We start from the raw sequence: 14,315 nt of genomic DNA, 5'->3' as shown, positions 1-14,315 counted from the left end.
CCTCCCTGGGGCCCCCCTTGTTGGCCTATTTATAGTACTCAGCACTTTATGAGTCTGTCATCTCAGCACTTTATGAGCCTTACATTCTACGGTCATTCATTGAAGATCTTTCTTTGAAAATCTTTCTGATTCGGTATATAATGTACATGAAAAACTTTGAACGAATTGTTGTATTTAATCGCAATAAATTAATTTACCAATTCGTATTAAAAATTAAGATTATGAGTAGGAATGTTGAGGAGAAGTCCTTCTAGTTCACAATTCATCTTTTATAAAAACATTTATTTATTCAGTAAAACATTACAACGGTTGCTGCACTTATGCCGCATTATTCAGATTATATTCGCATCACGATATTTTAATTACTATTGTACAACTTTGCTCGACTGCTTACTATATCTTGATATACAATGACTCGATATAATTTTTGATAGATCCTATGACTTTGACTCCGATTTTTATATGACTCTGTAATAATTCCCGTAATAACTTCACTAATATCAATAAGTGATGGTTATATGATGCTTTTTGGAATTCGAGCGAGATTCTGACTACTGGTTCATATCAGCTAAATTGTTTAACCAAATGCGTGGTATAGTTCATAACCTTTCAAAAATCTTTCGGAGTGTCTGTAATTTTGCATGTGTGCAAACTTTCGAAATTTTCGCGATTTCTGTGATTTCGTAAATTTTCGGCTACACGGCGTGATTGTTGTTACGCGGCTTGTTTTTACAAGTTTTCCTATCATTGTAGCTTTTGAGCTGCGACAAAATTTTTTTGCAAATGTTTGAGAGTAGCGTCGAACAACTTTATCATTAATTTGTGAAAAGTACCATAATATAATGAAACTTATTCAAATCAACGAGGACTAATTCTGATAATTCTCTTATTATGAATATTAAACCTACGCAAATTGTAGCTTTGTTCAATCCATTTTTTCAATACAAATTTTAAAATAATATGTTATTAATTTTTCAGAATTCGATGCCATAATAAAGATATTTTTCTTTACAAACGTTGGTCTTTATGGTCTTTTATGAATCAAAAAGACATTTTAATTCCAAATTGATTCCAAAAAACAGGAAATGACTAATGCTCCTTTTTTTTAACTGTGTTATTTAATTACTTATAATTAATTGTATTGTAATTATTAATAATATAACAATAATATATAAAAACAAAAAGTAATTAGTAATTAATAAAAAATGTAAATTTAATTTCTTTGATTTAATAAAGATCTATAAGAGAGCTATACAAATAAAATATTATATATAATAATATCATACACAATAAATTTTTTTTAATTTGCTTCTTATTAAATAAAGTGTTATAATAACTTAATTATTAACAGAATAAAAACAGTAATTGTTGTAACAATAATTATTGTAATATTATTTTGATCTTAGAATACATCTTGAAAGGGAAAGTGTGCTTTATCTGGTTCGACAAGGTCAGCGAGGAAGCAAGCAGTGCCGGCAATGCCCTCATAAAGTGAGTATGGTGAATCAGGAATACGTGCATCAACTTGAAACTCTGATGAATTCATAAAATCAGCAAATTTGGCAGCACGATAGAGGTAACGCTTGTCATCGGTAAGCCTGTATAGAAGAAGAAAAACATAACCATTGCCTGCTACACCGTGACAAATTCCAGGTCCTTTACGTAGAAGACCTTTACACCAAACAAGATCGCCAGCACGTTTACATGAATCCAAATAACGCTGATCTTTCCAGCGCAAATATGCTGCCGCCATTAAATATATGACACCAGGAGCACCGTGACACCAATGCACCAACTCATCATCATTGCTTTGAAAACTTCGTCCAGAATGATCTGTTTCATCCATAGAGCATGGGAAATTACCAGTTGTTGTTTGTAAAGACAGCAAATAATCTATGCACATTCGTACAGTGTTGTTGATATCTCCATCAGTATCAAGGAATAATGGCACCTAAACAAAAAAATTACAATTAAATAATATATATGAATAATTACATCATATTAAAATTAAACAAATATAGTAATTCGAAAAGATTAATTTATGGGTATTATTTGTATTAAATGCTAACAGTTTGTGAATATTGCAGTTCACTTCATCAAAGTAAGGAGCTGATAATGCTTCTCTGTTGGAGTTATATATACTATAAAGGAGGAGAATGGCGAAGAAAGGGAAAAAAGAAGACAGAATGAAGAGGAATTTAAGACATAATAGACTGTGATAAAGAAGGATTATTTTTTATCAATCGGAGGGCAGTCTTCTATGTCACTTATAGTCATTATTTCTATCTTATTAGAAAGCATAGCGAGTATCGTGGCGAGTAACTTAGCGTTCCGTTTTCCGGGAAGTTCTTCGTGCATCGGACAGAAGGGAAGATCCGCGTGATCGTCATGAAAATATCACGGATATTTGAGATCTCGAAAATAACCAATATCGGAATCAGACATGACGTCCGTATCGTCTCGGTTGAAGATAGACTGTCGCAATCCTCGCTATTATACAAATTCTTCCTTATTATGTTTTCTTAAGAAAAAAAATGATATGCCCCTCAATAAAGATATATATATATATATATATATATATATATATATATATATATATATATACCCCGAAGCAGTGTCGAACGCACGCCAAACCGCTGCTTTCTCGCGCCAAAAACTTAATATTAATACGACAGAGGAAAATTCCGTCCTCGTCGACGAGATCAGATGTGCGAGAAGAAAAACATCCTTCCTAAAGAACGAGAGTCCTCGTGCCATCTCGCGCCGAGATCACCTCGCATCGAGGTCTTCTTCCGAGTCACGTTTTCCGATGAGACTGGACGCGCGAGTAAAAAAAACATCCTCTTCGAATCACGATAGTATAAACTTGCAAGTCTCGTCCTCCTTGGACAAGGCAATGAGATCGGATGCGCGGGAGAAAAACATTACCATGATAGAACGAAATACCCCCGGGGATACTGCTATCAACAAACAATCACGACAAAACCTCCAGGAATATCACTATCAATACACCTTCCGGGATATCCCCCCCCCCAATACAATATTCTCAGGAATCTCAAAGGTCTCAGGAAGTCTCAAATCATTCACCCACTTTTTCATACCTCAAGGGAAACCAACCCTCTATTAAGATTTAGAATTACTCCCTCCAAGATTGAAAGATCATCAAAGGATCTCAAGTCACAAACGGAAAGCAAATTTCATAACCTCAAGGGAAACTGAATCCTCCTCCTTCCTTTCTTTCTGGGATATGAGATTATTTGCCTACTTATGTATAAATGTATTAAAAAATGGTCGGTTTTCCCTGAAGATTTCGTTTAGCTGCGCGGATTAAATCGCCAAATTTGACGTGTTTTCAGCAATAATTGTATTAGATTTATTTATGTTTGTACAGTGTAAATTAGACTAACGATTAAAAATTGTTGATCATAAAAGCATTACACGCGATATCGTGTTTGTGATATTTTAGCCATGCTGACGGAGTGCAATTTCGTTTTATTCGCGGCGTTTATTTAATTAGTGTGGATCGGACGTCTGTGGTTCAGCGAGATCGCCATAGAGCCATAGTTATCGAGTTGATTCGTGACGACCCTAGAATGCGTGCAATGTTCAAAAGGATTATCCCGGTGAGGAATTTGTCGGCCCAACAATCTATCGCTCCCGATAATCTGAATTGCCCTTACTCTCAACAATGTGCTTATTAGGTTTTCTTTCGGACTAGATTCATAAAGAAACAACCGAGTGCTGGTAAACTCCGTGGAAACAAGGAAACTTTCGATGATATTCTTCATAGTTGTGGGATGCGGAGATTTATTCGAGATAACTCTGCTGCCGGTAATTTCCGGGCGGCGGCGGGTTTTCCTCATCGATTTTCTACGAAATCTTCATTTGAAGAGAAACGTTGGATTGGTTCGTGGGAGCGAATTGTGATCCGTAGGAGGTTTGTGAGGTTCATCGGAGATCTGTTTTCTTAGAGTGGAGGACGGTTTTTTATACCGCCACGATTTGATTTTTGAGCGGATTCGGTAAGGTTCGCGTTCGTGATCGAATTGTGAACGGTAATTAAGCCACCGACGCTCTAATGAGATAAGTTCATTTTTATTGCTCGGGAGCGCTTGGCGATACTTGGCCAGATTCGATGGCGCTGCGTAGGACGCGGTCATTATCGAACATTATTGTACTTTTATCAATAGATAAAGATCTTTATCAATAGATAAAGATAATATCATGGTAATCGAACACAAATCAACTATAGAGAGGAAATTAAGGTTCTCCTCTTGGATAAGACATAATCGAGATTTGACAAAAACTCAACTGACTTGATTATGCAAAGTACCAAGATCTTAATAGAAAAAAAGCAATATTTCAGCTGAAACTAACAAGGAAGGGTATTGATCCCCCTTTGATTTTTATGAGCTATGTTATTGTATATTTTAAATCAAAATAAGAAATATATATTTTTTTATACGTGCTCGTTTTGAGTTTTAGGGGGTAAAATACCGTCTTGAAAAAAATCCGTTTTTTTATTTCAAGGCGAATTCAAGGTGGAAATTATAAGAGCTACAAAAAAAATGTTTTGTTACAAATAAAAGTGCAAGTTGAATAGTTACAAAAGTACTTTATAACAGTAATGTAATAAATAATTTACAAAAAATTTGTTTAAATAAATCCCCCATCACTTTATATTTTTTTTTTGAAAATTTTGTATTTTTTTATGACAAAATTAAAGGTTATTTTAATACCCAGAATTCAACCATATATGATAAAGTTATATTCCGACTTATCATTTTTGAGAAGTAATATGTCTATGTATGCGTGCTATCTGTACTCGATCTTTCACAGGTCGACCTCATGTAATGTTGGTTGCGTGAAAGAACGTTGAAGACAAATCAGTACAATATTGTAAATATTGAAATAAAAGTTTTGTAGTAACAATAACAACAACAACAATAATAATAAAAATAATAATTATAATTATAATAAATAATAACAATAATAATACAACATATAGTGAGTTCATTAAACTGGTAAAGTCGATCTAATATTTTTGGTAATATATCAAAGCATATACAAGAAATTTTTGACAATAAAAAACAAGTTATAAATAAAGAAATTATTAATTTTATTGATAGTACAATTAGTAGCAATATCGATAGTACAGTTAGTAGCAATGATTAATGTCGAATATATTCTATTAATCAAGATTTACTAGGATTTATGAAGGAAGAAAAAAAAAGTACATATTTAATATTTATATTATTATTGTATTATTATTGTATTATTTATATTATTATTATATTATTATTTATATTATTATTGAAATGTGTATATGGTTTTCACGGTGAGTGATTATACGCAATTTGCGAAATGTGCTTGTCTCTATCATCATTTCCTGTTATTCTAATATTTTCTATTCTATGTTTTCTTCGGAAAATGCGAGAATATGCATGAAGAACGCACGGATGAATGGCATGCATATATAGGCGTTTGTAATTATTATGAAAATAATATGTCGGAAAAAAACTTTTTTATATGTGAATTCATATTAAAATAACCTTTTATTTCGTCATAAAAATACAAAATTTTCAAAAAAAATATAAAATGTGGGGAATTTATTTAAACATACTTTTTTCTAAATTTTTTTTTAAATTATTACCGAGTACCCTAGTACTCGGAGATAGTGAGAGAGTGCTCGACGCCACCAAGGAGATTCTGACGAGATTATCGGCGTAGGAAGCCAAGCGTCCTCGACAACATTTCGGAAAGTGGTAGGAACGGAGGATTTCTATGGAGCGTACTCGACCATGCTGGGATGTACCCCAGTACTTCTTGATTTACTATTCGGTTCTCGGATTCGGAATATCTCTCAACTTCCTTTGCACGATGTTGTGCTCAGGACTTCGAAAACGGGACAGGTCTTCTCTGTGGAAAGTGAACCCCTTTTATCCGACATCGGCCACGGTATTTCGCTACGGAACGAATTCGGATTGGCCGATCTCCCCCACAGGGTGATAGGAAAATCGGAAATAGAAATAGGAATTGGAGTGAAGAAGATATTTGATTCGGTGGCGCGATATTTGCCACGATGCGGGAAGTGTACAGTTTTATTACGATGCGATATTCGGCACGGCGCGGAGAGCACGCTGGCTCCTAGGCGCGGTATTACTCCCTGGTTTTCATCACGGATCATCCGATAAACCCTCCATCTTAGTCGACGGGATAAAGTGAATTGGGAACTCCTGATATCCGGGTCAGATTGACAGCATCCTCAAGACAAATATCCGCGTCGCGTCAAAGTCAGCTGATCGCGCCGGCCTATACGTAAACATTCCGACCACACGCCGCACATCCCGCGCTGCATAATACACACGTCTATACCGTGAGGCGAATAATACCAGTATTCGGAAACATTCTACTTGTCAAATCATATTATTAAAGATTGCAAGACATCGCGAATATTATGTTGTGCGAATCGTTTCGGAGAAGGGTCGGGCGGGTTAGCTGAGATTCTTCGTGTAATTCACGATTGTCGTTGCTTTTGAATAAACTTTATTAAACTGTATATTTTACACTTATTAATTCGGACCGCGATCGACGTGACGGCAATGCAGAGTTTTTACAAGTCCTCCTCCTTGCACCCGTCTTCTGTTTTTATCCTCCTCCCTACAACCTTGCAGTCTAATAAAGTGCTCGTCAGCGTTCGCGGTATATTTTGGGGTTGCGCGGCAGCTTTCCGCGTAAAAACCGTGCAATCCGATTGACAATTGCTTTACGTGAAACGGTCACAAAATAAATGCACGATTGCAGTTTAGCAATCATTATTGATTAGCAAGTAATGATATTCGGATGAGGTATCGTACGCTTGCCGCAATCCTCTGCGTCAGCGATAGACGCAATTGCGTTCTTGGCGCTCGCGACAATTATTTGTTATCAATAAGAATTGTTAATAAATATTTTTGTTACCAAATTTCTGTCGCTCTCACTTTCACACTTGGCTATCCGAACTGAATGCCTATCCACGTGCGGAAGTGAGATCGTTATATACTTTTCGTATCTTGACACTATAATCTTATTGAATTTATTGGGAAATGTTAGGTACACGATTGTCACAGTCAGTTATTATGAAAGCTTCTGAGTCGCGTAGCTCTGGGAATTTCTTTGCTCCATAAATGCTTGTTGTGCGAATTATAAGTTCCTTCTCGTGTGAATAACGATTCATCGCTGAATATTACACGAGAAGGAAATATGTGGTCTCCATTTGCTTTTCTGAGAAAATTTTCACAAAATGTTCTTCGTGCTTCGTAATCTTTTGGGCGCAAATGTTGCATGCGTGTGTAGTGAAACGCATTGCAACTTTTCTTGTTGCAATATTCTCTGTACAGTTGCATATGATAAATTGTATTGTCGAACAACGATTCAAATACTCGTTTCGGGACTCTGTTTGAAAGCACATATAACTGTCTCTATGCTTTGTAAATATCTTGCTTCGCAATCTCTCTCAGTATCGTGTTTGTTCGGCAGGACACTGCCGATTTCGTATCGTATCATATTATCTTTGAGCTGTTCGATGTATGACGGCAGTCAACGGATGTCTTGCTCGGTTAGGACACTATTCGACGTATCGTCTTGCAGCTATGTGATACTGTCTGTAGCACTTGCCATGCGTATCAAAACGTGGCGCAACACGTGATATGCTATCGGGGATTCGCGGGGAGAGGGGAAGGTTATTGATCCTCCTCGAAGATCATATAAATATGATGAAGCGATCGATATCTCAATTAATAAATCCTTAATAATCTAGAGACGAGAGATTATTAGAAGTGATGGATTTTATTGGAATATCTTTCAATTGGAACATCTCTCGATTGGAACATTTTTCGATTATTATTTAAACGATATGGCAATTTATGCATACAAAGAATATTGTAACATGCTAATGGCACTTGGCACTTGGCGCGCATATGCGTGTGCGCGCGCGCGCGCGCACGTGTGTGTGTGTGTGTGTGTGTGTGTGTGTGTGTGTGTGTGTGTGTGTAGAACGTGCATGCATGTATCAATACTCGCGTGTAGCGATCAACTTATCGCAGCGAGTGTTCCATGTAATCGTCCGCGTCGGACGAACACGATGGTGAATTGCATCGTTTCTGCCTATCTTCTGTACGCGAACCCGTTTCCGTAATTCGCGAACTATTTTCCCTTATAATTCAAAAACTACCCGTAAATATATTAACTTTTTTAATAGTAACCGTGGAAGCCTTTTTTGGAGAACATGTAAGCGATAATATCATATGAGAGTGCTTTACCTGATTTGATATCGGTATCCAGAAAACATTCTGATGTTTATAAGACATTTTAAAGATCTATTAAAACATTTTTTTGACGTTTTAAAGTTAGTAGAAAGACATCTTTGAGAGATCTTAAGACGTCTTATATCTCTCCCGTTTTTTTATGTCATTGAGACATCTTATAATCGTTTGTCAGACATCTGTAAGACAATTAAAAGGACATCTTAAAATTTTTAAGGTATTTTTAAGATGTATCATAGACGTCAGAATATTCTCTAGATAAGTACTTCCAATGTCACATAAATTTTATAATAATAAATTTTATATAATTAGTTATATTATAATTATTTCTTTCACAATTTAATTAATAATTGTATTGTCAAAATAATTTTTTTTTTTCATTTTGAAATCTTTCATTTGAAAAGATATTTAAATGGAGTCCCATGTTGGAAACTCACATTCAAAAAATCATTTCATTAGAAATAATTGAGATAATCTCATGATACTTTGCTTTTTATTCTATCTTAGAGTTTTTACGAGAAATAGAGAAATAGAATTTCACCGCATCTATCTGGTGACAATGCATATTAAATTAATTTTAAAGATGTTTCTTTTAGGATATTTGTAAGATTTAACTAAAAAATGTATTTATTATATAGATTTGACATCTGTTAGTAGAAGACGTCTTGAAAAAGACATTTGCTAGACATCTGAAAAGACAACTAAAAGATATCGTCTTTTTGACGTCTTTTAGTCAAATCTTAAAGACGTTTCTTTTAAGATGTCCAACAAATGTCTTTCAGACATACGTGTTCTCTGAATAATTTAGCTCAAATTGAATAACGGCAGAAGGAGATATTGTGTAAGAATTTAAAAGAATTTCTGATAATTATTTACTAGGGGACACAGCTCCGATGACTTTAACCTTGATATATGTTATAGAAGTGAGGGTACTGATCAACTTTTCCTTATAACTTAATTGGTGGTCTCGTACAGTTTTTGAGATACTTATATAAATGTTAGTAAATTATTACATTAGGAGACATAACCGATAATCTTGACCTGGACATATATTATCAAGGACACTCTCCGGAGCAACAATCAAAAAATTTTAATCAGCAGTTATTGTTTATTAAAAAGTTATATACAAAAAAAATTTGAAAAAAACATTAATTTTTATCAGTATATCAACACACAGATTTAAATTAAACTTCGTGCAGAAAGCTGTAAATCCATGTGAAATCTCATTTCGCATTGAAGTGTATGTTTGGAAACAGTATGTTCCGTCCCCCCTATGGAGGGAGGCTCCACTACTAAAAGATCTAACCTAATCCAATCCGTATCACAGATCAATTAAATATTTTAGCACTTTATCTTTATCATCAATAACGCTGAGAAACTCGTGAAGACGTATGTTGACGACGCATGACTAATACCTAATAAATAAACTGAAATAAACTGAAAGATACCATCAAAATATAAATACCTTGAAATGACATATATATATTATAATTATTGACATATATATATTATAATATATGTGTATATATATATATATATATATATATATATATATACACAATATATACACATATATATACAAGGTGTCATATAAATAGAATAATAACATTTCAAAATTACGGTTTATGTAAGTATATCTCGAAAATTAAAATGCATTTCACATGGGTTTACTAAACGAGATCGCCGATTAATTTATAAGGAAAAGTTGATCAGTACACTCACCTCTATAACATATATCAAGATCAAGATCATCAAAGCTGTGTCCACTAATTTAAATAAATATCGAATTTCTTTTAAAATTGAATTTAGAAAACAATTTTATCTTCCAGAAAGATAATGATCCGAAGCATGATGAAGGAAACTATTGCCTTCTTCAAATCTAAGAGTGCTCAAATGGCAGCATCACAATCAATAGATTTAAACTCGACTAAAAATCTATGGGCTTATTTGAACGGAAACACAGATAAAATGAACGTAACTGATATGACATCATATTATAGCATTTCAGAAGCTTGGTAGGAAATTGATCCTATACATGAAGAAACGAGTCGAGATTATACCTCGCCGACAGGAAACAGTATTATAAACTATATGCAGCCATACCAAGTACTAAGCACTGTTGTGCGGGTCGTTTCGGAGAAGGATCGGCCAGGTCGGCTAAGGATTCTCGATGTCAAATACGACATTTCTTTGTTTTTTTTTCAATAAACTTTATTAAATAGTATAATTTTGCACTAATTAATTCAGACTGCGACAGACATGACTGCAAAACAAAATCTTAACAAGTTCTCCTAATTCCGGTCTCCCGTTTTTATCCTGTTTCGGGCGGCCGTTCCTTGCAGCATAATTATAATGGTTGTCAGTGTTCGCGATATTTTTCTGGGTCGCGCAGCAACTTTCCGCGTAAAAGCCGCGCAATGTCCCGATTGGCAATTAATTTAGGTAGAGCAATTATAAAATAAATACACGATTGCAATTTAGCAATCGCTATCGGTTAACAAAAGTAATAATAATCGGATAAAGTATCGCACGCTTGCCGCAATCCGTTTCGTCAGCGGTGAGCACGATTGCGTTCTTGGCGCACGCGACATTCCTCCCCCTTTGATGGAAGGGAACTACAAAGGATTTCAAGTTGTATGATCAGTGTATGATCCTTCTTAGCGTTCGCGACATCTCTCCCCCTCCGGTGAAAGGTGGCCTTATCTGCTAGTTTATATGTATTCTCGCGTAAATGTAGTATAATCGTATGCTTATTGTCTAATATAACATAACATCGTCGCGACGCCCCTGTGTGGCTATCTCGCTTTCTTTTTGCTTTTTATTTTTGTTTTTATTAGGTGTACAAAAAAGTTCTGAGTTTTAGATTTCATACAACCGAAATAACAATTTAAATTAATATATATTTTCCCACCCCTTTGCGGTTTTAAAGCGTTGACATTTAGCCTTCTAAAATGCCATACGGTTTGGCGTTTGATGCACATAATCTCAAAAATCAGTAGTGTTCACGATGGCAATAACAAAAGAGCATATTCGATTTTTCATCCACTTCGCGTTTCATCTGAAGAAAAATGCTGCTGAAGCCACTGCAATGATTTGTGCTGCATATGGAGAGAACGCTGTAAGTCATACTACATATAAAAGATGGTATCAAAAATTTTGCCAAGGATATTTCAGTCTTGAAGATGAACCGCATGCTGGACGCCCTCAAAAGATTGAAACGGACATTGCAAGCACTGCTGGATATAAACTCTGCGCAAAATGAAAAGGAGCTTACAGAACAGCTTGGCGTTACGCAGCAAACCATTTCCGTACGTTTATATACGATGGAAAAAGTTCAGAAGGAAGACAGATGAGTTCCGCATGAATTGTCCGAAGACAACAAAAATCGTCGGCGTGACACTGCACCTACTTTGCTTTCAAAGTTCCGAAAAAAAGATTTTCTGCACAAAATCATTACAGGCGATGAAAAGTGGATTCTTTATGGATAACCCTAAACGTAGTATGGCGGCGATGTTATGGGTCGCCAGTTATTGTCGCGAATTTGTGGTGTGGTGTGACACTTGGTGGCGTGGATGGCGATTGCGTGTGTGTGTCGTGTCTCGTGCTTGAGTGTGGTCTGCTGCACTGCGACGCTCGCAATTGGCTGTGAAAGCTGGTTCTCGGTCCGTGGAGAGTATCTGTCCTCGACCAGCGGTGTGGCGGACCAACGATGTGAGTGTCAGCACCAAGCAATGCGGAAGGGTAGCAGCCAAGTATCGCGATGCGTTAGATAATAGGAGCGCAAGCTGAAGGATATGTGAAGGTTGTGTGGCGCCCTTGCCCCCGGCCGCTGCTCCGCAGCCTCGCGCGCCCGTCACCGAGCGCCACCGTCTTCCGAGGAAGCAGACACTAGTGCCACGACCAGTGTGGTGACTTCCGCCTTCTTCCCCGTCGGCCATTACCACGCGCAGTAACTCGGTCGGCCATAACGAGTCAGTCGGCGGATTCGCGGCAGCCACACGTCTGGTGGAGAGAGAGAGGGACCCCCGGTATCGTCTGTGTCGACGCGTCGCGGCGTTGTGACCGGTCGTGACAGCGACCGCGCAGTGTGGAGTGTCGTGTACGCGATAAAAGCTGTGGTGTGTTGAAGGTCTGTCTCGCCGGCTCTGGGCAACCACGTGCGCCGCGCCGTGCCTGTTGCGTTGTGTGCGCGCCGTCTCTCTCGCTCCGCGTGCGCCTCCGCCGTCTCTCTCGCTCCGCGTGCGCCTCCACCTCTCTCGCTTGCGCGCAACGCGCGAGTGCGCTCGTGCTCTCTCTTTCTCGCTCGCATAAAATCTTGTCTTGCTCTCTCTCACGCGTGAGAGGTGTCTCTCTCTGGCTAGTCATGTTCCGTCATTCTCGCGCCTATGAGTGTTCAACTGTGTGGTTCTCTCTCGCTCGCGAGTGACGTCTACAGCCGTATTTTCGCAGGCGTTGCAGCCGCGTTCCGCGTTCACCCGCCCGGTTCCGTTGTCTTTTTCGCGCTCAGAACTATGTCGTCATGTATTTTCGCGTGCGCTCCGTCTTTTCCGCGACCGCGTTCCGTTTGCTAGCAAACGTGCGCCGTCTCGTCGTCCGTCCGTGCCGTATGTCCTAGTCTGCGTTTTCCCTGCGTTTCGCGAGCGCCTTGCGTGCACACGCACCGTGCGTTTCAGGCGCTTCATCCTTCTCTGCGAGCGACATATATTCTCGTGCGTTCTTTCTTTTCTTTGCCCGTTGCGTTATACCGTCTCTAGTAGTTAGTTCTCGAACGTTCCTCCGCGTCCGCGGTGCCCTTGCAGGCATTGTACGCTACGTGAGAATAACATTGTCACGCGTTGTTCCCGTGTTCGCGGTGCCCTTGCTGGCATTGTACGTACGACCTCGTCGTTCCGTGTTATTGGTTTTAACCGTTGTAAATATCGCGTCTTTGTTCGTTTAGCGCTGTGACTTTGACACGTTCTAGTCTTGTCGATTGTGTGTTCAGTAATAAAAGTGACCCAGTCAGAACTTCGCGAGACGTTGCTGGCGACGGTCGAAAATCAAATCGTAGCGCGTTTTAGTTTCACTGCCCGCATCTGCCTTTCAGAACTGTAACGAACTCGAACCGGCCTTCCCTGGCAAGGCAGTGCCTGCACAGCCTTCCGGGCAAAGCACTGAATCCGCTACAGTTGCATGCACGCTAACAATCAAGGAATGCTGAGTTAAATAAAAGCCATTATATTCTTGCAAAAAATGCAAGGAAACAAAAATGCTACATAGGCAGGCGGGACCTAGTCTGGGTCCCGCGGGAAAAACGTATAGGCGAGTCGGTCGCGTCTGTCTTTGCGCGTGCGTGCGCCAGCTCCTGCAGCCGCTCCCTACGTCTCTCACGAGCCTCAGCTCCTCCTCGGCGCGGCCGGGGGGTGAGCGTTGAAGGCTTGACCTGTGCCGGTGGCAATCCCATGGTCTGCGTGGCCTCGGTGAAAAACCGGCGAGTGTCACGGCGCGGCCGATGCTGCACGTGGCCGAGCTCTATAGCGCAGAGCTGCCACGGCCTGTCTGGTTGCGCGCCGAGTTCCAAGGAACGGCCAGGAGTCGGTGGTCGCTCCGGTGTAGTAGCGCTCGAGGAAGTCGAGGGACTTGACGCGTCCCCTGCGGGCGGAGTCGGCGGCCGGGGCAGGCTGTCCTCGGAGAAGGAAGCCGAGCCGAACAGGTCTAGGAGTTGTTGCTTGTAGCGACCGGTGGAGCTCCTGGCCCGTCGTTCAGTGCCTCGTCCCTCCTGGTCGGTGCACGGTGAGGGAGGTGTGTGTCTCGGCAGCGGCGTGAGTAGCCGCGCAGTCAACGGCGGCGAGCGTTGTGGTGCTGGCGCCTCCTGGATGGTGGGCAGCGTCGATGGCCTCGGGGATGACGAGTCGTGGGCGACCCCTGGAGATGAGATACGCCGGCGGAGGTCCTCCGGATGAGCAGCGACTTCCCGAGCTGATGGAGATCGGCGTGCTGCGACTGCGGCCTGGAGCAGGTCGCCCGGACACG

At 39.4% G+C, this 14,315-nt stretch overlaps 1 protein-coding gene across 1 annotated transcript in view; it reads right to left on the bottom strand.

Annotated features, from left to right (window-relative positions):
• Positions 1-261: 261 nt before the first annotated feature.
• LOC105431211 (lanC-like protein 3 homolog) overlaps positions 262-14,315 on the bottom strand; it is a 34,218-nt gene continuing 20,164 nt past the window's right edge. The window contains exon 2 of the mRNA XM_089082960.1: positions 262-1,951. Within this exon, the coding sequence (XP_088939086.1) occupies positions 1,403-1,951 (549 nt within the window). The 3' untranslated portion in view covers positions 262-1,402. The remainder of the gene's footprint in view (positions 1,952-14,315) is intronic.

The sequence above is a fragment of the Pogonomyrmex barbatus genome, unplaced genomic scaffold (assembly GCF_055798465.1).
Source record: "Pogonomyrmex barbatus isolate J1 unplaced genomic scaffold, ASM5579846v1 scaffold7, whole genome shotgun sequence".
NCBI classification, from domain to species: Eukaryota; Metazoa; Arthropoda; class Insecta; order Hymenoptera; family Formicidae; genus Pogonomyrmex; species Pogonomyrmex barbatus.
This window is presented reverse-complemented; position numbering and strand designations above follow the sequence as displayed.